The following is a 26,817-nucleotide window of genomic DNA, read 5'->3' on the forward strand; positions in this document are numbered from 1 at the left end:
TTTTCTTTCTTCAATGTCAAGACTAGTTGAAGGTAAAGATCCGATGGGTAACCTCTTGCAATAGGATAATGAATTTTATGAGAAAGCAAAGTCACTGTCAGTGTGGTGAACTCTGAAAAAGAGCTATATCAGGATACCTTAGGCCTGATTTCTGCTTTTTTTTCCTTTTGCCTTTGATAAATTAACAGTCCTTGTGGTCAACTATCTGGACAGTTTGCCTGTTAAGCCACTTTCAGCAACTGGTCCTGATTTAGGACACAATGAGCAGATGGGTCCCCAGCCCTACCCCAAAGAGAAGACCCAAACTTGGAGTGTGGCTGGAAAAAAAATGGGGACACCTGGTGTGCATGTCAAAATTACACTGCAGAGTCCTCATATTTTAGCCAATTGTGGCAGGACAACATAAGCACAGGGACAGATATACTCAACTAATTACTCACTGCAAAGGACCTCCTTAGTGTAAGATCACAATTTATACATCTCCAGATATTTTACCTATAGCTGCTAACCCACTAAACTCGTTACAAACACATACATATTTTTTTTTAGAGACAATAAGGAACCAGTGTCCACTTAAGTGACTTGCTCAGAACCACAAACTGTGCAAGTGGAGACTGATGTTTACAAATGTAGAACTACAGGATTAGTCTCTTCAGCAGTTCACTGCTTTAATTTTCTGAGCTAGACCACCAAACAATTTTATAATGTTTTAAACGAGCTGTAGAAAAATTAAACAATTTATTGCAGGAATGATACTTTTATGGATTTCTTTACCTTTGGTCTTGAAAGAGGTGGTTATTGAAGCAGCGAGGAATTCGAAGGGCTACTGTTATTGTAAGTGCAACTTGCACAACTGTACAATGTTCATCATTCTCACTGCTGCAAGTAACCTTTGGCTATTTGGGTTGATTGCTAAAGTTTATCAAACCCAGGAGGAGGAGGATTTGATCTAAGAGCTCCTGAAGAATGGTCCTATCAAAAACAGTCCCGGACTTGGAAAGGAAATCCAGTTTGTAATGCTTTGCAAATGTATGTAAAAAGGACTACGTTTTGTCACTAGAATGCTTCTGCAGTCCACCCCTTTGCCACTAGAATGCTTCTGCAGTCCACCCCTTTCCAATATGCTATCAAAGAAAATAATACTCTAGTAGGACATGCCTTAACTCTGCCTGGAAATGTTTAACCATACTGGGGATAACAAAACTTATAGTAAGGAACAATCAAGTGAAATTGTCTGAACTGACACGTTCTTTTCCAAAATTGCACAACTGTACAGCTTTCATAAAGGACTTAGTACAGAAAATGGCATACCAGAGTTACAAAAGCAGACCAGAGTATATAGAATATATTCCCCCAGTCACTCAAATTCTAAAAGAAATGAAGGAGACAGATGGCTAGATTCAAGGTACACAAAAAAAATCCCTCCTATATTCTTTAGTACTTTAACAAATAACCCTATAAGCATAAAAAAGGGAAAAAGTTACTCCACCATGAATTGTTACAACCCTGATACTCTCTTGCAGATGTCTGAGCAACAAATCAGTTAGTCTACCAAAAAGATAAACCTAAAGCAGCCAGAATAGCTGGTTCAAACACAAGTAGAAATAATATCTTTAGTTTTTGCTGGGAAAGTTAAGTATCAACTGAATAACGCATAAGCTCATGTAATCAGTGGAAAAAAAACTCTTAGTGGAACGGCTTGAGCCAAGTCTGGAATGAACAGGAGGATCCACGGGCAGACATGTCATTAACAGTTTAGGGAAACATCCACTTGATCCCACAAAAACATAATTTATCATGGAATTAGTCTTAGAAAAGGAAAACTACTCTAATGGAGTTAGAGAGAACAAACTTTCCTCTGAATCAGAGTATTGAGTTTGAGAGTCAAACAAAGAAAGGAACTTGTCTCCATCTATGCCAGAATCCTCTGACATACGTTCCTCTGGAATGATTTCTGCTCCCCAAGATAGAAAACCTGCAATACACTCCTAGCTAAAGTAAGAAAAAACTTTCTTATGAACAGACAAAATGTCTTTGGATGATCAATGTCCAGCCTTTTTCTAGGGACTTCCCTGGAGGAAGACCGAGAAGGGGAAGGCATATCATACCAAGCAAGAGATCTCTTTCACCAGTTACCCCAAGTGGAGTTTCCCATGGTGTCTCAGGGACCTAAAATGGACTGTTCTCCCATGCTCACAACACACACTGGAACAGCCAAAGAGGATGTGTCTGACCCCCAATACACAATGGCTGGCAAGGCTACACCAGAGGGATTTCAGGAACCAGCAACAGCTACTGCAGAGTCACCTACTATTAGCTGAAGCACGGGCTCGTGCTTCAACTTTTTTTTTTCATTTTAGGTACACTGAGAGAAGGAATATGACTGCTGTAGGAATCCATGCTGTAGCAGAGGAAGAAGCCTGACTGCAGGTAACTGCTGCTGGGTCGGCTGGGAGGTAAGTAGTCAGACAAGTGTTCACAAGCAGCACACAGATACTTCCCAATACAGTCCTCCAAAATTCAAAAGTAAAAGCACAAGCAATGTACAAAAATCTTGTCAGACCTCACAGCCCCTTTCACAGAAACTGCACTGACAGAAAACAAAAAATGAAGAACAGATGTGACTATGTGTACTCAAGCACCAAACACAAAATATATTTCTAGCCCTTAAATACACATCACACTGCTTAAATATAACACCTTCAAGCAAAATGTTTCAAGCAGTAAAACAATGAAGGCGAACAGTCATGAAATGAACATAAGCACCAAAACACCCAATACTCTAAGTACATAAAAACAACTCCCAAGCTTTAAATCCTTACACTTCAGTTAAAACATCTCAAAATCAGTATATTTTTCTCATAAAACAAATCCCACTATTCCCAAAATACATTAAAAACTCCCTCATCAGTTTCAACAAGCAACTCGGGAGGCTAAGTCCACCAAAGGCAACTTTGAGCCAAAAACAGCCTCCCATGCTAAGAATAACCATAAGGCATTTTTCAGTTACATACACTTAAAGGGAATGCCCAATAGTGTGCTGAACTAATAGTAAATGGAACTTCCTATACCGAACTGGGGGATATTTGATGGCCAATAAATATATCTTCAGTTTCAACCCTCCATCATCCCCAGTTTGCTCCAGGAAATACCCTCTACTATTCATCTCCATCACTAAAGAACAAGTCCTCAGTGCACTCTCCAGAGCTAAAAATACTGCAGCCATGGTTCCTGATAACATCCCATGATGCCTCCTAAATAACTTGACACATGACCCATCAGGCCCACTAGAATCTTAATTCAGCCACAGCCTCCAGGCAGGCTTCATCCCTTGGGAATGGAAGACTGCAACTGCCATCCCTCTCCACAAAAGCAGACCATCAAACAGACCCAGGGAACTACAGACCTATACGTTTGACTAGTCTTATATGCAAGGCCATGGAAAGGATTATTGTGGACCTGATAAACAAAGACATAGAAATTCTTCAAACACTGGACCAATCCCAGTTCGATTCTGTCAAGAGCAGGTCATGCCTACTAATTTGGGTGTCCTTCTTCAAGAAGGTCACTACAGCCATGGAGGAGGGCAAAACAGTACATACTGCCTACCTTGGCCTGACAAAGGCATTTGACACAATACCCCACTAAGGTATTACAAACAAACTCACACACTTAAGCATAAATCCCTATGTCACCCAATGGAAAGCCAAATGTCTCACAGTAAGACACGAAGTTAGGATGGAGGAATCCACCCCAAGCAAGAGGCCTGTTACTAGTGGGGTACCACTGGACTTGGTACTGGGACCTCTCCTGTTTGGGATATATTTCTCTGAAGTCAGGGCAAATGTAAAGAGCCTTTGGCTGACCAAATCTGCTGATGACTGCAAGCTAGGTGCAATTACTGAATTCTCCAAAGATGCAGATATCCTCCAGGAGGGTCTGACACAGACAAATAACTGGTGCCACAACCATAGCCTAAAAGCAATGCAAAAAATACATAATTATACCTTTTGGGAAGATGACCACCCCTGCAAATTATAACAGTGATAACACTCCCCTCAGAACAGATCCAGTAGTAAGGGATTTGGAGAACTCAGTCTGACAGTAACCTGAACTTTGATCATCATGTGTCCACGATAGTGAGCAAATTCTACATGGCACAACTTATAAGTACGGGCACGGCATCCAGATCTAAGGAGATCGAAGTCCACCTATTCTCAGCCCTCATTAGACCAACAACAGAGTACAATGCATCCATTGGCTTGTACCTGACCAGATATTTGCAACAGCTGATCAGCCACAGATGCTCCTCACTAAAAGAATACAGGATGTAAATAAGATGTCCTACGCAGACTGCCTCAAGCCATCTCCTTGTAGTCAGTCTCCTACAGATACTGAGGAGCGATCAATGCCTAACCAAAAAGACATTCTCCAATCCAACCCTGATGGATCTGCTACACATTTGCAAAACAAACAGTACTACAATCACCCAATCTAAGGATCCAAACCTCTTCTGTGACATAAACAAAACATGTTGGAGGGACAAGTATGTGTCTTGGAAATTACCCCTTCTGTGGAACAAACTCATTTCTTGTGAAACAGTGCTCTTCCCTTAGCCTATTCAAACATAGTTTGGATCAATGGATGGGAAACTGCAAATTCACCCTGTGGCTCTTAAAGATGGGCAGTCTGTAGATGCCCTAAGGCACAGGCATATACCAAAGCCATTATAGCCCATGGGTGTTCACACTTGGGAAAATTGGGGCATGAATGTCTAGATTTAAAAAGGCTCTAGGGCCATTAGCTTAGAAACATCCTATGACCAATAACAACCAGTGCTGTAAAACAGCAGATTCTAATAAGAAAATTCTGATGTTAATAAAATCACCAGCAATCTTCAGAAAATAGAAAAAAATGTCAAAATATTTAAAAATATGTAAAAAGGAAATGTTTTCTGTGTGGAAGGGTTCCCCTATGGGGACTTCCCTGCCAGAAATGAACCCTTTAACCAATTGTTTCCCGTGAAGCCTCTCAGCTATTATTCCTTGACATGGGAAGAAATTTCTAAAGAGGGTCTGAAGTAACCTTCACTCAGAATGCTGATTACCCCCGATAAATGGGCTGTCTAACCAGTGCACTCAAGTGAAGGTATAGGAAGGAGACAAAGCTTTGTAAAGCCGGCCAGTTGCTATATCCTGGGCAGGATATAACTGAAACAGACAAAGACTACTGCAGCAGTGAGAATAATAAACTTGAGTCTCGAATGACCTCCTTTATTACTGCTGTCTCACCCATGTGGAGTCGGGCAGTCCTCGTATCTTGTTTTGCCTGTCGCAACATAAGCGTTCAGGTGCCACATTATCACCACCAATTCATTTGTCACTCTTTATCTAGTAGGTCCTATAACTGCTGCTGGTATGCACTCTTCTCCTCTCCATTACAACAGACACACTACATTAGGAATACTGCCACATGTTTACACTGGAATCTGACAGACATAAGCCTCTCACAAATTGAGATACCCTCAATGTTTTCAGAAGACTCTCTCTCGATTCCAGCACCATTATTGTCTGTCCTCTAGATCCCAAGTGGAGTGACTTTGCTGCACTACCTTTCCACTCTCTCACTCGGATACACAGGGTGTCCAGCTTCTTCCTTATTATCATGAAGTCCACTTTCAAGCTGTATCCTGTCAGTGAATCTATACTCAGCGTAGCAATGCCAAGTTAATTTTTGGCAGGTTGATTGCTAGCCCCAGCAAAGGAAAGGTTGGGTTTGAACCCACTACCTTCCATCCTTGAGCTGGGAGGGACCTACACAGACATCTAAGTCAAAGTCAAAGAAAACTTTATAGTGTCATTCAGAACTACACCACAGTGTAGCTGAACTAAACTGCAATGCTTTGTTCCTAGTACAAAAACATATACAGAGAATAATAATAATAATAAAATAAAAAAATTAAAGTAAAAATAGAATAAAATAATAAATGACAAGACACTTTGCATACAATAGAATTGAGTAACAACATGTGCATGACATTATTATAAGACAAGAACTAAGCAGCATATGGGAATGGTCAGCATGAATTTTGCACAGTGTGATTTATATTGCATTTCACAAAGTCCTATGGTAAGGTAAGGTGTGAACCAATGTTAAACATGCACATTAGTTAGTTATTGCACAAGAAAAAGCTTAATACTTATAGTGCAACAAAGCCTGGATATGTAAGGATCTGTACAGTCAGATAAGTAGCGTAACTGTGTGTAGGAGGGGAAGAATGCATTGACGGTCTCCCAGCTCATTTTTCACAAGAGTTCAGCATTCTGATAAAGAGAGGTAAAAAACTGTTAAGTTTAGAAGTCCTACAATGCATACTTCTGTATCTCCTACCTGAGGAAAGGTGGGAGAAAATACTGTTTGCATGATGCGAAGGATCTTTGAATATCTCCCTAGCTCTACTGATGCAGCGTGATTCATGTACATCTTCCAGAGGTGCAAGGAGAGGAACCAATGATTTTCTCTGCTGCCCTTACAACTCGCCTACGAGCCTTATGATCAGAGGTGTTGCAGCCCCAATACCAGATGGTGATGTTATTGGTAAGAATCCTTTTGATGGCACCCTTGTAAAAAGTTTGGAAAATGGTCTTTGATAGTTTTGCCTTCCTCAATTTCCTTAGGAAGTGCAAGCATTGCTGAGCTGTTTTGACCATGTAAGATACATGGACTGACCAGGACAGGTCCTCAGTGATATGTACTCCCAGAAACTTTGTACTTTTGACCCTTTCCATTGTCATCCCTTTCATCTCTAGAGGTTGGCATGGTTCTTGACACCTTCTGAAATCCACGATCAATTCCTTAGTCTTGCTGACATTCAGCGCAAAGTTGATGTTGTCACACCAGCCCAACAGATGTTTGATCTCATTCCTGTAGGCTGTCTCCTCTCCATCTCTGACCAGACCTATGATCATGGTGTCATCCACGAATTTGATGATTTTATTCGACTCATGTCTGGCCATGCAGTCATATGTCAGCAAGGTAAATAGGAGAGGACTTAAGACACAACCCTGTGGTACCCCTGCATTCAGGGTTAAGCTTTCGGAACTATCACCCACACAAACCCTTTTAGGCCTTGCTGTGAGGAAGCTTAGAATCCAATTACATAAGTGGGAGTTAATACCTAACTGCAGTAGTTTCATTATCAGATTCTGAGGGATGACAGTGCTGACAGCAGAACTGAAGTCTATGAATAGTAGTCTTGCATAGTAGTTCTTGCCTTCCAAGTGGGTCAAAGTTTCGTGGACTGCTAGGAAGATGGCATCTGCTGTACTACAGTTCGTCCTGTATGCAAACTGCAGTATGTCCAGAGTCACTGGTATGCTTGAGGCTATGTGATATTTAACCAGCCTCTCAAAGTATTTCATCACTGTCTAGGTTAAAGCCACTGGTCAGTCATTTAGAGTTGTTGGTTGTGGTGTCTTGGGTAAGGGAATGATGGTCATCTTCTAGAAGCATTTTGGTACACTGGCTAGTTGTAGAGAAGTACTGAAGAAGTCCGTGAGTACTGGTGCCAGATCTTTCGCACATTCCCATAGTGCCCTAATCATGATGTTATCTGGAGCTGCTTTCCTCGGGTTGACCCACTTCAAGGTTCTGATGACATTAGTTGTGTTCAGGCTCAACATTGCTTCATCCTTGTCAACAGATGGTTTATTTGCCACCTTTTTGTTACCTGCATCTGACCTGTTGAAGAAGATATTCAGTTGGTTCAAAAATTCAGTGTTGTCGTCACATGAACATGATGCAGGTTTGTAGTCAGTGATGATTTGTACACCCTTCCATACTTGTCGGATATCCCTCTGGTCGCTAAAGAGGCCTTGGATCTTCCTACTATACGTTCTCTTCACATCCTTAATGCCTTTATTCAGTTTGGCTCTGGCAACCCTTAGATCAACCATGTCATTTGATCTGAATGCTGCGTTCCTAACTTTTACAAGTTTGTACACCTCACTGGTTAGCCATGGCTTTTGGTGTGCCCTTACGGTGATTCATTAGGTGGTTGCTACATCATCCACACATTTTGAGATGTAGTCTGTGACTAACTCTGCGTATGTATCCAGGTGAATATGGTTGGCTATCATGGCTGCCTTTCAGAACACTGACCAGTCTGTGCACTCGAAGCAGTCTTGTAGAGCTGTGACTGCTCCCTTAGGCCATAGCCTTATTTGTTTCTAGTTGGTTTGCTGGTTTTCAGTAGTGATTTATATCTAAGAACAAGCCTGATGGCTAGGTGGTTAGAGCAACCTAGATGTGGATAAGGTGCTGTTTGATATAGTGATTTATATGCAGGAACCAGCATGATGGCTAGGTGGTCAGAGCTACCTAGATGTGGATAAGGTGAGGCTTGGTATAGTGATTTATATGCAAGAATCAGCATGAAGGCTAGGTGGGCAGAGCTACCTAGATGTGGATAAGGTGCTGCTTGATATATTGATTTTTATGCAGGAACCAGCATGATGGCTAGGTGGTCAGAGCTACCTAGATGTGGATAAGGTGCTGCTTGACTAGGTGGTCAGAGCTACCTAGATGTGGATAAGGTGATGCCTGATATAGTGATTTATATGTAGGCACCAGCATGATGGCTAGGTGGTCAGAGCTACCTAGATGTGGAGAAGGTGCTGCTTGATATAATGATTTATATGTAGGAACCAGCCTGATGGCTAGGTGGCCAGAGCTACCTAGATGTGGATAAGGTGCTGCCTGATATAGTGATTTATATGTAGGTACCAGCATGATGGCTAGGTGGTCAGAGCTACCTAGATGTGGATAAGGTGCTGCTCGATATAGTGATTTACATGCAGGTACCAGCGTGATGGCTAGGTGGTCAGAGCTACCTAGATATGGATAAGGTGCTGCTTGATGTAGTGATTTATATGCAGGAACCAGCATGATGGCCAGGTGGGCAGAGCTACCTAGATGTGGATAAGGTGCTGCTTGATATAGTGATTTACATGCAGGAGCCAGCATGATGGCTTGGTGGTCAAAGTTGGTAAATTTAAAAAGTAACAACTCGTCACAAGTACACCAAAAATGGTTTAATGGACATAAAAGAACTTAGCGCCAGTTTTTAACCTTTCAAGTCGTTCAACTGTCGGTTTGTGACGACCCGTTTTTCGAGTGCAGCAGATTTGGTTGTGGCATTATATTTATTGTGATACGTTGCTACGTGGGCGTTTATTTGCATTTATGGAGCAGTTACTTCAACAGTAGCTGATTATCACGCAAAAACTTTTGGCTGTGTTTAAAGAAAAGGGAACCGGAGAAGGTTCTGATAAGAACATTATAAGTGATGGTAACACTAATGTTTCTCTGTCGGAAAGTGAGGAGCATGTGTTTACCTTACATTCAACACTGGGAACATCAAGGGGTAACCCAACAGCCAGCAGTGGTCTGAAGGATTTCATAGGCGTTGATGCTGTGCGTACCACAAGCGGAAGTGAGGGGCACGTGATTTTGAGGCCGAATCCATATTCGAACGCTGGTGAGGGTTCTAACGGCGCTTGGAGAAAAGCTATGGTGTTTCCAGCAATCAATGAACTGCTTTCAGCACCTAAATTTGGTCAAACAAACAACGGTCGTGAAATGGGTTCTTTAAACAAACAGTTTAATGACTTTGAAAAAACTTTACGGAAGTTTAAAACCCTACAAATGGATAATGTTTTCTTAGAAAGATCCTTGGAGTTAAACCATGTACCGAAAGGACTTAGAATATTCAAGGTACCTTTTGGTTTTGAGAAAAATAGTTAGACTTTCGAAGAACTCATTAAACAGTTTGACGATACTGGTAAAAATTTGGTTCGACTTATCATTAAGAATAATAACATTAAGTTAGCACATTTGAGTGAAAATTTAACATTATTAGATAATAGCATTAGAAATGACTTGCTATTTGAGAGTAATAAGTTTAAATTTGACAATATTTTAGTGGAAACTAACAAATTTGTTAGTAAGGGTCTTGATAACAAGAACGAAAAGTTATTGAGAGACACTAATGATTATTCTAATAATCGGGCATATGCCCATTTCAATGATTATAAACATTGTGTGAGTGCTGTGAAAACTAATGTACCTAGTTCTGATTTTAACACAGGATACAGGGACGTTGTCACTGCTAACAATAATGATGATATGCACAACAATGTTAATCTTGAATACGATAATTTTGATGAGCCTTTTTTAGAGGAACAGGGTGTACGCAGGTCAGAACGCCTAAAAGGGCGTTATCAGGGTCCATATCAGAATTTTTACCGTCAGACAAACAACAGGAATGGCAGATTCAGGCAAATACAGCATTAGTACTATCACATAAAAAGCATTGTTTAGATAAGGAACTAAACAGTATACCTGTGACATTTAATTTAACAGAATTTTTTCAATTTTCTTTTGAACATCATGATTCTGAAATGTATACACAGGATTTATTGTTTAAAAATTTAAGTGATGATGAAGTCTCTTTATTACCAGCTAGCTATACAGAAAACTTATGTGTTAATTTAACAAAAACTGTTCAAGAAAACAATGAAACACATATAGCAGCAACAGATATTTTAAGTTGTGAAATTATTAGAAAAGGGAGCTTTGCTATATATAATTTCACAGAGAAAAGTTGGATAATGAATTTATTTCACTTTTTAAAAAGGGATTTAAATTTGTTCCAAGCTTTAAACCTGACTTGGGACTTATTTTATTGAACTTGAAAGCATATGTAAGACTACTGAATTTACAAATATATTTCAAAGGTAAATCTAATGCATTTAATTGTGATATGGGACTCACCTTGAGAAGAAGTAGTACTTTTATTCCACCAAATAATCAAATAATTCATCTTTTTGAAATGTTGTGTGAATTACAATTGAGAAAAGCTTGGAGAGAAACAAATGTTGCAAATGATAACCTAACTGAAGCTGAAAGGTTTTGTTTAAAAGAATTAACAGCAAGCAATCATTATAGGGTGATGAAACCTGACAAAGGGGGAGGTGTTGTTAATATGAACACCGTGGATTACATCAACAAAATTAGTGACATGCTAGGTGATGAGAAAACATATACTAGGGTTTCCAAATATGATATTATTAAAGCTTACGCCAAAATTGATTGGCAGTTATACGAGTTATTAATGGATGGTGATATTTCACAATCTGAGTATGAATATATGTTAGTTGATTTTCCTGATACACCTAGCATATTTGGAATACCTAAAATACACAAGAATGTCACTAACCCCCCCTTTAGACCGATTGTAGCAGCAAAGCGTTCCAAATTAGAAGCTATTGCACATTACATCGACATAACCTGTAATAAGGTGTTAAGTAATATAACACACATTTTGAAAGATTCATGGCACTGTTTGGCAACTCTTAAAGAGTACAACATAGTTAACTTAAATGAGGTTCATTTAATTACTATTGATGTTGTCATTTTATTCTCAATTATTCCCTTAAAGGAAGGATTAGATATGTTTGAAAGGAGTTTGGTTTATTATGGTGGGATGGCTACGTCCAAGGTTAAGACCTTAGCAAAGTTAATGGAAATGGTATTGGAAAATAATTTTTTTAAACATGGTGGTGAACATTATAAACAATGCTCTGGTGTTGCTATGGGGGCAAGATGTGCCCCCATATATGCTAACTTAGTTTTAGCAATGTGGGAAAAAGAGCATGTTCTTACAAGTAAATATTGTTCAAATATTGACTTGTATCTAAGGTTCTTGGACGACATCCTGCTTTTTTGGAAAGGTAGTATTAATGAATTTGATGAATTCATGGGATATCTGAATAGTACAACATCCTTTCTTAGATTAACGTTTCAAATAAATACAGATTCATGTGAATATTTAGACATAAAATTATATAAGCAAGAAAACCAATTGGAGTCAAATATTTACAGAAAATCGACATTTTCAAATTCATATTTGCATTAAAAAAGTTGTCATCCTTCCTTTCAAAAAAGAAACTTAGTTAAGGGACAAATGGTTAGACTCTCGAGAATGATAAGTGATGATGAGAAGTTCAACAATGAAATAGATAATTTGCTCAACATGTTTGTTGAGAGAGATTATCCTTACGAATTGTTGGTGAACATTAGAAAAGAGATAACCATTAAGAGATATATTGATTATAAGCCTATTTTAAAGTATGGCTTAGTTAATCAAAATATGAAAGGTAGTGACAACACTAATAAAACAAAAGCAATGATATTGCCATACAGTAATTACAGTTCTATTTTTGCAAGCAATATTAGAGAAGTATGGGACAAGGTGTTTGTGAATCAAACTGAGATTTTGCAAGAATTAGGTGCTTCTCCGACTATAGGTTTTTAGTAGAGGTAAAAATTTAAAAAACTATTTTGAAAGTGAAGTGTTATTTAGAGAGTCGAAAATGAAAAAATGCGGATTCTGTAGGTGGTGTAGGTACATTATGGATGGTACATATGTAGCAATAAAAGGGTACAAAAGAACTATTAGATGCCCAGGACATGCAAATTGTAACACCAAGTTAGTTATATATGTGGCAACCTGTTTATCCTGTCAAGCTTTTTACATCGGAAAGACCATAAGAAAGTTAAAGGAAAGGATAGGTGAGCACATCAGAGATATTAAAAATAAGAAAGAGACTAATTCTCTGTACATGCACAGTTTAGATTGTCAAGATTTCAAAAAAATTTTGTTTTTTGTCATAGACAGGGTTCCTCAAAACATGGATAAAGAAGGTGATGTCAATGCCTTACTTGAGTACAAAGAATGTCTATGGCAACTCAGATTAAATGCATGTAGTAAGCCAGGTATCAACGAAAATATTTCTATAGCAAGTTATTTAAAAATGAATTCATATATTATTTAATAATAATAAAAATGAACTCATACAACAGGTAATAGAAAAATTAGTTAAACAGTTAGTATATATTATTCACATAAACTTTTATAAAGGGTTATCAATTTTTAGTAATAATAAAAAAAATTTAAAATATATTAACAATATAAATTAAATACATTTACATTTATGATTAGAAATTACATACAATTTGAATTTATTAGTACTGACCATAAACACAGTTATAGGATTCTTTAACTATGTATTTTTAATAATAAGAATTGTACAACAGGTATGTTTAGAGTGCATATAGGTAGTTTTATTTAGTATTATATGGTAACACATATTATATAGTACTGTAATGTTTTAGTATTTCTTGGTGTTGTATGTTCTCACAATAGTTTATAGTTTTTACTAACTAATTGTTGTAGTTTAATTAGATGAATTAGAGTTTTAATTAATAGGCTGCTTTAATCGAATGACACTCAATTAATAAGAGTATAAAAATCAGCTGTTTTTTCAATTGTTTTAACTCTGAAGAAACCCGTGGTTGGACGGGTGAAAGCGCTAAGTTCTTTTATGTCCATTAAACCATTTTTGGTGTACTTGTGACGAGTTGTTACATTTTAAATTTACCAGTTTTTAACCTTTCAAGTCGTTCAATTGGTGGCAAAAGTTACCCAGATGTGGATAAGGTGCTGCTTGGTATAGTGATTTATATAATAAACAAAAAAGTCCAGGTGAGGCAAATGAGAGGCAGATGAGAGGCAACAGAGCACCACAACAATAGCGTATACTTGTTTATTATCCGCTTTCGTTCAACACTTCATCAGAATAAAATACAAGTACCAAACCCATCATTTATATACCAAAAAGTCACATGATTAATTAAACAATTAAAAAAACTTTCGTTTAGCTTGACATAATAAAAAAATAAAATAATATATAATAATAACTAACTAACTTATTTATTAAACAAATAAACATTAATAATTTGTTTAGTTAAAATGAGAATAAATAAAATTACCAGTTTTATTGATATCCAACCTACGCTGTTTTAAGAAACATTTTATATTAATTGTTTCGTTGAGGCCAGGAGCAATATCTGATTTCAGTTTAATTTGCCAATGTACCTCCCTCTGTAACAGATAGTTTTTAAAATCACCGTCCCTCATATCTTTATGACCCACTTCAAGAACAGAAAATAAAAATTTTTTGAAAGATGGACAAATCAATGAATGTTTAAATAAGGCATTCTTCCCGTCCTTAGATTTAATAGAATAAAGATGTTCTCTAATTCTAATTTTTAGCTCCCTGGTGGTCATTCCAATGTAGAATGAAGTACAAGTTAAACATTGTGCAATGTAAATCACCCCACTTGTATTGCAATTTACATATCCGGGCACCTCCAGGGTCCTACCAAAACTACTCACTGAAATGTGGGGACCAGTTAAAATAAACCGACAAACATTACATTGGTTGCACATATGCATGCCACGTTTATGGGACTCAAAATGAGGAGCCTCATTCCCTTGAAATTCCAAAATTCGTTTCAAGTTAAACCCATTTTTCTGAACAAAGATGGGTTTTTCACCTAAAGCATTAAAAATATCCTTGTTACCCTTAATAATGCCCCAATTTTTCTTAATAATATTTTGAATATCCCAACAATCAGAGCTCATTTCCAGGGAACAAATAAGATTAGCATTCAATTTATTTACCTGATTGTTTTTGGGGGAAAAATCCCCTTTGTCTTTTTCAAGGTTTAATAGAGGAAAATATTTATTTCTTCTCTGGGACAAAACATTATCCTTAGCATTATTCAAAATAGCTGGATCATAACCCCTTTTGGTAAATAATGAACAAATAAAATTAAATTCCTTGGACAAGTCCGCTTCCTTAGAGGTCATGCGGCTTGCCCGAATAAATTGTCCCCTAGGGATATTATTAATTATATGCTTAGGGTGCCCACTTTTGTAATGTAAATATCCATTATTAAAAGTTTTCTTACGGAAAATGTTACTGTGAAGCCTATTTTCATCAAAATCCCATTTTAATGAAATATCCAAGAAATTAATATTAAACCCCTTGGTACCTGTAGTGAATTTTAAATAATCAGAAAACATATTAATGTCCGTCAAAAATTCATCTACAGTACTAATGTCACCTTCTATAATAAAAAACAAATCATCCATAAACCTACAAAAAAAGGAAACATTGTATTTTTCAGTTAAGGTGGGAAGAAATTGTTTCTCCCACCAGGCCATAACCAAATTGGCAAAAGCTGGGGCAGCTGAAGAACCCATAGCTACCCCTCTCTTTTGCCGGTAATAGGTCTTTCCAAAAAGAAAAAAATTGTTTTCTAAGATAACTTCCATCAACCTGCACAGCAGTGATATCATGCCATTAGTAAAATTTGAACAACTAGAATTTAGAAAACTCCTTATGGCTTCAACACCCTCTGAGTGGGGAATACAAGTAAAAAGCGAAACAACATCGAGGGTAAACATTACTTGCTTGTCAGGATGAAAACCATAGGTGTTAACAAAATGGTTAATTTTCTTCAAAAAATGCCAGGAGTCCCATATAAAGGAAGGTTGCATAGAAACAATAGGACCAAGGGTTGCGTCTAAAAACAAAGAAATCCCCTCCGTAACTGAATGGGGTGCAGAGACTATAGGTCTGAATGGTGGATTTAGCAAAGATTTATGTGCCTTTGGGATGCCAAAAAGTACCCCTATCCTAGGCTGTTCAATGATACAAAACTCATATAGTTCGGGGCTAATTTCATGATTCATAAGGGCATCATATAAATGCATTTTAACCAAACAGAAACAATGTTTAATATCAAATAATGAAATAGTCTCATATTCATCCCTGTTTTCTAAAAGTTCTAACATACCTTTGTTATAAGACTCCTTAGTCATAATAACTATATTGTTTCCCTTGTCGCTTTTCATAAAGCGAAATTCGTTAGTTAATTGTTGTAACCTTTTTAAAGCATGCTTTTCTTCCTGTGTTAAATTATTGGTTAGGTTAGAATAGTTACCTAACAACCCTTCCACTTCTTGGGTACAAGTTTCCTCAAAAACCTTTAGGGTATGATGTAATTTTGGACAAAAAAATGAAGGTTTAATAAAAGTACGGTCAGTTGAAGGTAACTCATGTAACAAATAGTGTAAATTCAATTTTCTTGAATATTTCTTAATATCTACAATGGTCCGCACATAATTAGCTCTAACATAAGGAACAAAGTTTAGCCCTAATTTTAAAACATCAAGTTCCACCTGGTCAAAAACATGATTTGTTAAATTAACAATAGAAAAATAATCATTAATTCCTTCTAAGTTTCCTCCCCCGAGGACTGGGAACTTAAGAAAGTCCGACTCCTTGTGGAGATAGTTTATGCATATGTGCAACCAATGTAATGTTTGTCGGTTTATTTTAACTGGTCCCCACATTTCAGTGAGTAGTTTTGGTAGGACCCTGGAGGTGCCCGGATATGTAAATTGCAACACAAGTGGGGTGATTTACATTGCACAATGTTTAACTTGTACTTCATTCTACATTGGAATGACCACCAGGGAGCTAAAAATTAGAATTAGAGAACATCTTTATTCTATCAAATCTAAGGACGGGAAGAATGCCTTATTCAAACATTCATTGATTTGTCCATCTTTCAAAAAATTTTTATTTTCTGTTCTTGAAGTGGGTCATAAAGATATGAGGGACGGTGATTTTAAAAACTATCTGTTACAGAGGGAGGTACATTGGCAAATCAAACTGAAATCAGATATTGCTCCTGGCCTCAATGAAACAATTAATATAAAATGTTTCTTAAAACAACGTAGGTTGGATATCAATAAAACTGGTAACTTTATTTATTCTCATTTTAACTAAATAAATTATTAATGTTTATTTGTTTAATAAATGAGTTAGTTAGTTATTATTATATATTTTTTATTATGTTAAGTTAAACGAAAGTTTTTTTAATTGTTTAATTAATCATGTGACTTTTTGGTATATAAATGATGGGTTTGGTACTTGTATTTTATTCTGATGAAGTGTTGAACGAAAGCGGATAATAAACAAGTATACGCTATTGTTGTGGTGCTCTGTTGCCTCTCATCTGCCTCTCATTTGCCTCACCTGGACTTTTTTGTTTATATAGTGATTTATATGTAGGAACCAGCCTGATGGCTAGGTGGTCAGAGCTACCACGATGTGGATAAGGTGCTGCTTGACATAGTGATTTATATGCAGGAACCAGCATGATGGCTAGGTGGTCAGAGCTACCTAGATGTGGATAAGGTGCTGCTTAATATAGTGATTTATATGCAGGAACCAGCATGATGGCTAAGTGGGCAGAGCTACCTAGATGTGGATAAGGTGCTTCTTGATATAGTGATTTATATGTAGGAACCAGCATGATGGCTAGGTGGGCAGAGCTACCTAGATGTGGATAAGGTGCTGCTTGATATAGTGATTTATATGTAGGAACCAGCATGATGGCTAGGTGATCAGAGCTACGCAGATATGGATAAGGTGCTGCTTGATATAGTGATTTATATGTAGGAACCAGCATGATGGCTAGACGGTCAGAGCTACTTAGATGTGGATAACGTGCTGCTTGATATAGTGATTTATATGCAGGAACCAGCCTGATGGCTAGGTGGTCAGAGCCACCTAGATATGGATAAGGTGCTGCTTGACATAGTGATTTATATGCAGAAACCAGCCTGATGGCTAGGTGGTCAGAGCCACCTAGATGTGGATAAGGTGCTGCTTGATATAGTGATTTTTATGTAGGAACCAGCATGATGGCTAGGTGGTCAGAGCTACCTAGATGTGGAGAAAGTGCTGCTTATGTAGTAATTTATATGCAGGAACCAGCTTGATGGCTAGGTGGTTAGAGCTACCTAGATGTTGATAAGGTGCTGCTTGATATAGTGATTAACATGCAGGAATCACCTGATGGCTAGGTGGTCAGAGCTACCTAGATGTGGATAAGGTGTGGCTTGATATAGTAATTTATATGCAGGAACCAGCATGATGGCTAGGTGGTCAGACCTACCTAGATGGGATAAGGTGCTGCTTGATATAGTGATTTATATGCAGGAACTAGCATGATGGCTAGGTGGCCAGAGCTACCTAGACGTGGATAAGGTGCGGTTTGATATAGTGATTTATATGCAGGAACCAGCATGATGGCTAGGTGGGCAGAGCTACCTAGATGTGGACAAGGTGCTGCTTGATATAGTGATTTATATGTAGGAACCAGCACGATGGCTAGGTGGCCAGAGCTACCTAGATGTGGAGAAGGTGCTGCTTGATATAGTGATTTATATGTAGGAACCAGCCTGATGGCTAGGTGGCCAGAGCTACCTAGATGTGGACAAGGTGCTGCCTGATATAGTGATTTATATGTAGTTACCAGCATGATGGCTAGGTGGCCAGAGCTACCTAGATGTGGATAAGGTGCTGCCTGATATAGTGATTTATATGTAGTTACCAGCATGATGGCTAGGTGGTCAGAGCTACCTAGATGTGGATAAGGTGCTGCTTGATATAGTGATTCACATACAGGAACCAGCATGATGGCTAGGTGGTCAGAGCTACCTGGATGTGGATAAGGTGCTGCTTGATATAGTGATTTATATGTAGGAACCAGCCTGATGGCTAGGCGGTCAGAGCTACCCAGATATGGATAAGGTGCTGCTTGATATAATGATTTATATGTAGGAACCAGCATGTTGGCTAGATGGTCAGAGCTACCTAGATGTGGACAAGGTGCTGCTTGATATAGTGATTTATATGTAGGAACCAGCATATTGGCTAGGTGATCAGTGCTACCTAGATGTAGATAAGCTGCTGCTTGATATAGTGATTTATATGTAGGAACCAGCATGTTGGCTAGGTGGTCAGAGCTACCTAGATGTGAATAAGGTGCTGCTTGATATAATGATTTTTATGTAGGAACCAGCATGATGGCTAGGTGGTCAGAGCTACCCAGATGTGGATAAGGTGCTGCTTGATATAGTGATTTTTATGTAGGAACCAGCATGATGGCTAGGTGGTCAGAGCTACCACGATGTGGATAAGGTGCTGCTTGATATAGTGATTTATATGCAGGAACCAGCATGATGGCTAGGTGGTCAGAGCTACCTAGATGTGGATAAGGTGCTGACTGATATAGTGATTTATATGCAGGAACCAGCCTGATGGCTAGGTGATCAGAGCTACCTAGACGTGGATAAGGTGCGGTTTGATATAGTGATTTATAGGCAGGAACCAGCATGATGGCTAGGTGGTCAGAGCTACCCAGATGTGGATAAGGTGCTGCTTGATATAGTGATTTTTATGTAGGAACCAGCCTGATGGCTAGGTGGTCAGAGCTACCACGATGTGGATAAGGTGCTGCTTGATATAGTGATTTATATGCAGGAGCCAGCATGATGGCTAGGTGGTCAGAGCTACCTAGATGTGGATAAGGTGCTGATTGATATAGTGATTTATATACAGGAACCAGCCTGATGGCTAGGTGATCAGAGCTACCAAGACGTGGATAAGGTGCGGTTTGATATAGTGATTTATATACAGGAACCAGCCTGATGGCTAGGTGATCAGAGCTACCTAGATGTGGATAAGGTGCTGATTGATATAGTGATTTATATGCAGGAACCAGCCTGATGGCTAGGTGATCAGAGCTACCTAGATGTGGATAAGGTGCTGCTTTATATGCTTGGTTAATGTTGGTATATACCTTATCCAAAGGCTAGGTGGTCAGAGCTACCTAGATGTGGATAAGGTGCTGCTTTACATGCTTGCTTAATGTTGGTATATACCTTAGCCAGTGTATTTACCCCTCTCGTGGCAAAGTCTACATGTTGGTGGTAATGGGGTAATACTGTGTTTAAGCTGGCCTGGTTAAAGTCCCCTGCAATTACTATTGCAAACTCTGGGCTGCTGTTTTGCACATCACTTGTAGACTGAGAGAGAGTAGACAGTGCTTCCTTGGTGTTTGCATTGGGTGTAATGTAGACGTCCGTAATACATACTCCATTGAACTCTCTAGGCAAGTAGAAAGTCTGCATTTTAAGGACAGAAATTCAATGTTCTCCAAGCAGAAAGAGTTAACCACTTTACAGATACTGCACCAGCTATTTACATATATACACACCCCTCCTCAAGACTTGCCACATAGTGATTGAATTCTGTCCGTTCTGAATAATGGGGGTGACTATGCATACTCCATACACAGTGAGCTCAGGTCAAGATCGAACTGGATACCTTGTGTCTGCAAACACCATCCTGCAAAACTGCTCAGGTAGTTTCCAGATTTATGGCAATTTCTGCTGAAATGTATGAATGCAAAACAACCTCACCAATGTAAAAGTTTGATTATAATACATTAGACTCATAAGTAATACATCTGCTGTACAGGAGTTAAAGCTACACCTGGTGTCTTGCATCTAGGCAGTAAACATAAATTGTGGACACTATGGCACAACATTTATCAACTCACAATTACAATGGATAAATCATGTCTAAAATTTTAATACAAAGTCAATCCAAACCCACACATACGGCAAGTGCAAAGGCTCTAAAGTCCAAAAGCAAATTCATAAAAGACAGAGCCAGCACAAAGTGTGGTATAACGATTTAATATGCCAAAGAATACAATATCAACACCTCACCCATGATATTGTATTCTTTGGCATATTAAATTGTTACACCACACTTTATGCTGGCTCTGTCTTTTTTGAATTTAAAATTTTAATACACTTCTACTTACCAAATCGCGGCCTTGGTCTGAAAACCATTTCAAGTCCCACAACTTCCAGAGCGCAGTTCTCCTGCAACAATGAAGCCCAGGGTACAGATAAAGAAATTGATTTTATATAACCATCTGTCATCTCCAGTGGGGCATCAGCAGACTCTAAAAGTTCGTTGAATGACTGGGGTAAACAAAAAAAAAAAGAGAGAGAGAGATTTAAATGTTTAGATGTTCTGCACATTCTTCTCAGCACATACTTTGCCATGTGATGTTTATATAAAAACAAAACAACGTCATGTTTCTTGAAAGTTATAGTATCTGAACGTTAAATAAACAAAGCAGATAAACCGAGGAGGTGGCCTTTACTCAGTCTGCATTCACTGGAAAAGATAATTACTACATAGCAAGCAGCTTCCTGAAACAAGCTTAACAGCATTTAAATATTCACTTCATGTCATGCAGCTTTTCTAAGTTACTGTACTCTATCTGGCAGCATGCATATGTTATAGTGATCATTTAAAATTAGTCTTAACTCTACATAAAGCATGTTATTTGCTTCTAAATAAACATTACATTAAACAAAAATGCAACATTTCAACCTTTCATATCATTACCATCATATAGGTGGTATAAGATAACATGATTTAAAGGAATACTATAGAGCTATAAAGTTAAGCCTCAGATATATATATACAAATATATAAATATATGTGTATATATATATATATATATATATATATATATATATATATGTGTGTGTGTGTGTGTGTATGTAACACACTAGAAGGAGAAGGTTACAACTCAAAGTGAAAGAAATGACAAGGAAATGGGGTTGTGAGGTTAAGGAGAGAGCATGATTTTGGATATGGAATCTTAAGGAGAACAACCACCATACAGGATAATATATTTTAGGAATTAAGCCAACACAGGAATGGAGACAGGAGATTTCATGATCAGAGATTACTGCAAGTAGGGATATAGAAAATAGGCAAGAGGGAGGTGGAATTTACTGGAGAAAATTAGTAAACGGAGCAAAGTTTTGGAAGCAAATAACTAGAGGAGGGAAAGGAAGCGGTGAGATGAGGCTATGCAGAAGACTGACTTGCAGGATACAGACAGGAATTGAGAACAGAATATATCCAAAGAGTAAACGAAAGAGGGGGGTTGTTAAATGAAAGACCAGCACTGGTACAGTTTATTCGAGTCTAGAAAATAAGCTTCTGTTAAAAAGGGGACAGACGGTCAAACATATAAAATATTGCATGATAATTATAGGAACGGAAAGGCAATACACAAAATAGCAATTGGAGGACATCTGTAAGGCATGTTAAGTATAAAACAAAGAGAAGAAGGCTAGGATTTATTGCTTGGAAGTGTCAAAATAAGTATTTTTATACCCCAAGTAGACTTTAGCAAATTTTTCATCGGGTAGATATTAAATGCTGTTGGTGTGATGAATAGTTCAGTGCGTTAATCTAGCACTATCATTCTTCTCCATGCTACTGCTGTTCATGGGCATTTACATGCAGCTCTGAAAATTGGGACCTAAATGAAACTCAAAACATACTGATTTCCCTAACTTAAACCTACAATTATTACTCTGTACCCCTCTTCCTTTTTTTTGTTATTACATACCAATATAAATAAACAGAACTGTCTCTGCTAGATTCAGGTAAGTGTAAGGAAGGATAAATGATACCCATCCACGTGAAAGAGCACATCATACCCTCTAATTCATAACACAGCCTTTGCTGCTAATCAGAAACGTGAAAAAGTAATGGACCACTGTTAGCAAGAATGTTCTTTCCTGAACCATCTACCAACATACTGTAGTACCTATAGCACGGATGCTTTTCCATGTACATTTAAACAAGTGAATTGCATTTCCTTAATTATATCTGCTGCCAGGTTTAGTCCCACTGTGTTAAGACCTAGCTTTGGGGAAAACCCAAACTGTTTGTTTTTTTATGATTACTAGGGAATAATTTAATCAGTACACCAGGAAACTTCTCATGTTCTTTTCAGGCAATATCAGTGGCCTTATACAACCAGGCAAATGAGAACTCAGTTTAACTCCTCATGCCAGTAAGGATACATCAGGAGTACAGCAACCCTCCCCCCCTCCCCATGCTGAATCACAATGTCAGTACTGGGGACCTGATGGTGTCCCTGGATGTGTACTCCACGAACTCAACGAGGAATTAAACCCACAGTTAGGACAGCTGTTTAATCTCAGTCTCACCTCTGGATACATTACCCAGGAGTGGCGCACAGCGACTGTGGTCCCACTTCACAAAGGCGGTGCCTCCACCGACCCTGGAAATTACCGTCCCATTAGCTTGACAAGCCTTATCTGCAAAGCCATGGAAAGGATCATAATGGATCTCATAAATAAAGACATAGGGAATTTGCAGACTCTGGATCAAACCCAGTTTGGCTTTGTCAAAGGCAGATCATGCCTTCTAAACTTGGTTGACTTCTTTGAACGGTCACCAAGGCCATTGATGAGGGTAAGGCAGTCCATACAGCCTACCTGGACCTAGCAAAGGCCTTGATACAATACCCCACTCGGGTATCATTGAAAAACTCATCAGCCTAAAGGTAAACCCATACGTCACAAGATGGGTTGCAAACTGGCTGAGTGACAGAACCCACAGGGTCAGAGTTGCTGGCGCCATGTCAGACTCAATGCCTGTCACAAGTGGTGTCCCACAGGGCTCAGTCCTGGGCCCACTCTTGTTCGCATCTACTTCTCCAGTACAAGCAAACACAGGAGGGTTATGGCTGACCAAGTTTGCAGATGACTGCAAACTGGCCATAGTCGAAAACACATCTGACACAGATATCCTTCAGAAGGGCCTCACAGAAGCGGATAATGGTGCCAGAGCCATGGCCTAAAGTTAAATGCCAAAAATGCATAGTCATACCCTTCGGGAAAATCAAGGTTACCCCTAGCTACCATATAAGAGGCAATCCACTGAGCACAGAAGAAGTTATCAGGGACCTGGGGACCCAGGTTGACAGTAACCTTTCATTCGACACTCATGTTGCTAAAATAGTTAGGAAGACCTTCTACATTGCCCACCTGATCATGAAGGGATTCACATCTAGATCAAGGGAGGTCATAGTCTAACCTGTACTCATCACTCATCAGACCAATGATTGAGTACAATGCCCCATTCGGAATGTATCTGACCCGACACTTGCAGCAGCTGGAGAGGCCCCAAAAGTTCCTCACCAAAAGGATAAAAGGTCTCAAAGATATGTCTTATGCTGCCCAGCTGAAAGAACTCCAGCTCTATTCAGTCGCACCGCCTGCTCAGAGGTGACCTGTGCCTGACATACAAGGCCATGTCAAACCCAGATTTGATGAACATGCTTCACCTCAAAAATCGAAATCTCTTAGAGCCACAAGGGCAGGAGACCTAAACCTAGACACAGCTATTAATAGGACGTGCTGGAGGGATAGATTCATCACCCAAAGACTCCCTATGCTGTGGAACAAAATCCCAGTATATGTGAGGCAGAGCACCTCGCTGGCTTTGTTCAAGAGGAATCTTGACCAATGGATGGGAGATCGCAGATATACCCCAGGGATTACCTCAGTGTCTCTGCTCAACAGAGGCACTGCAAAATAATGGGCATAGTTTCTCCAAACTAAAGGGGTGGCGTAAGCCACAAAACTATGGGCTAGGCTTGTAAATGCCCTCGGGCAGATAGCCTAGTATAAACCTATGAACCTATGAGTACTAAAACATTAATCCAACAAACTGGTATAGCACCAGAACTATAGTCCTTCTGATCCTTATGGCATCAAATGAGAGGATGCCACTTGTTAAACCACTTTACAGCATACTGGACATAAAGTACACTTTTTATAACTTGCAGTCAGAAGAATAAAATATAATAAAGTGTAAATGTCAAAATAATCAGTAATACATTCATGAAAGACTAAGGTAAACATTTTCTTTCTTTTTAATCCTTGTAACCCATGCCCATGACCATCCAGACTCGGCAACACTTCTAATGAACGCTTGGAATCTTAACACTCGTCCGCAATGATCGCACAGCTGCTGCTGATGTGGGTACCGGGCTGGGGTTTTATGTTCTGACTGCAGATGCAAGTTATGTTTGGAGTTTGGTGTCTTTGGATTTCCATTCTTAAGAGAGTAGTAACCATACAAAAAACCACAATTTTATGAGAAACAGTCCAAAAATACGAGGCAAAGATCTGGACATTCTGCAAAAATCTGGACAGTTGAGAGGATAATATAATGTACCATCATGCAAACCTTTTTAAACAACATTTCCAACTGTCACAAACTGCCTTCTCAGTCATTAAGACAGTGCCACATTTTTGGCAGTTACATACATACTTCACATACATACTCTCAGCTTTTCAGCATTAGAAATTACAGCCCCCGTCTTTAAAATCAGAGCAGAGATTTAAAACGAGGGGCATTGATTTATTTATTTTCAGAGTAGAAGGTCTAGTTGTCGATAATGGTTTCCTGTATGGTTTACTTTATTAATGTGTATATACAGTTTAACACATTTTTATTTATGCATACAATAAATAAATCTAGGAGAAGGAAGAGTAAAAAACAGATCCAAAACTCAGAGGACTGTACCCAGAAAGCTGTGTGCATATGCTTAATTTCAAAAACACGCATATTAGTCTAATGTCAGCCTTACAGCGTTTCTGATTCAAACAGTTGAGAAGTTACGGACTTTAGGAAAAGTGCAGTTGTACTGAGTTGTAGAAAGGTAAGATTAGATCAGGTATGTTTCTGCATACATTTGGGTATTGTGCATACACATGCTGTGCTTATGTACTACACTGAGATGTCATGTTGCTTCTGTCAAACCAGATAAACACTGAAGCACATTAATCTGTGTTTCTTAAACATTTCACAACATCTGGGGTGAGGTTTGGAATGCCATGACTTCTAGCTAATGTGGCTACACATGCCTGGCTACGCTTACACTCCATACTCTCTAAACTGCAACAGCTGCAGTCTGTGGGCATTCCCACAGATGAAGCACTTCTGACAGGTTTCTAGCACTTTCCCACTAGGCCATTGTTCTGAGATTCCCAGATTCCTACCCTTCCCCAAATGACTTCCCCCAGTGCCTGTGTGACTAAAGAACCAATGTTCTCTTTGACACAGTCAAGGCCAAAACTTCTATGCTGCAAAGCCATAGGTTTAGTCAAGCCTTTTATTTCTCTGTTGAACTCTTAACAGTGAAAGGTTATTACTGACTTTCTTCTCCCAACCTCTCCATATACAACCGATTCTAAACGTATTAACAACCTAAGCATGATACCCTTTATTGGTCTCTTCCCCTTCTGCCCTCTCCATTTGCCCTTGACAGATGACCTACCAGCATCAGAACCATCAGGCAGGGTATGAGATGTAAAGATTCTTTGAAAAGTGAGCAAAGACTTTCCATTAAACCAGCAATGACTTGAATATTACTCCATATGCACTTGCAGTACTTCACCGAAAAGCACTTTAATCAAGTTTGAAGCCGATGTGTGAAATTCACTACTAAATGTAAAATTAAAGCAATTAAACATACGCTGGATAGATAAATTAATGCATAAATACAAATACTGGTAAAAAGTATCACACAAGACATAGACAGCAATAAGACAACATCATGTCTTCCCCTAAAAATAAATGAAATGTAATAAAATAAAGTCACAGCAAGTCAAAAATTAATTGCCTAAATACTTCAACAGCAGCCTAGGTGGTATACATTAGTAAAGCTGAGCCTCACTCTCAAACAGGTGGGTTTTTTAACCTGCAGAAAAAGTCCAAAGAAGACCGGTCTCAAAGTCAAAAAGGAAAGACGTTCCACGGGTGCGGAGCCTGAGAAGCAAAAGAGGGAAACCCCTAAGTTTCCAAACATACCTGTGGAATCAACAGCACAAAATTCAAGGTTGGCATAAAGCAAATCAGTTCTTTTAGGTAAGAGGGACCAAAGTCAAGCTAAGATAAATATGCTAACACAAAGATTTTAAAGATGATACAGAAGTGGTCCAAAACCCAGTGCAAACTGTACAAACACAAATGTAATATGTTAGTAATAAGAAGCACAGGTAAGTAACCACGCCGTGAAGCTCTGCGCAAGCTACAAACAAAATCTCACAGTCATGGAGACCGAAGA

General features: G+C 38.7%; 1 protein-coding gene across 1 annotated transcript in view; it reads right to left on the minus strand.

The window, feature by feature from the left end:
- Nucleotides 1-20,819, minus strand: part of ATG2B (autophagy related 2B) — a 1,825,281-nt gene extending 1,804,462 nt beyond the window's left edge. The window contains exon 1 of the mRNA XM_044074646.1: nucleotides 20,662-20,819. Within this exon, the coding sequence (XP_043930581.1) occupies nucleotides 20,662-20,782 (121 nt within the window). The 5' untranslated portion in view covers nucleotides 20,783-20,819. The remainder of the gene's footprint in view (nucleotides 1-20,661) is intronic.
- Between the last annotated feature and the right edge of the window lie 5,998 nt (nucleotides 20,820-26,817).

Source organism: Protopterus annectens, chromosome 6.part0, assembly GCF_019279795.1.
Source record: "Protopterus annectens isolate FY-2018-M chromosome 6.part0, PAN1.0, whole genome shotgun sequence".
NCBI lineage: Eukaryota > Metazoa > Chordata > Ceratodontiformes > Protopteridae > Protopterus > Protopterus annectens.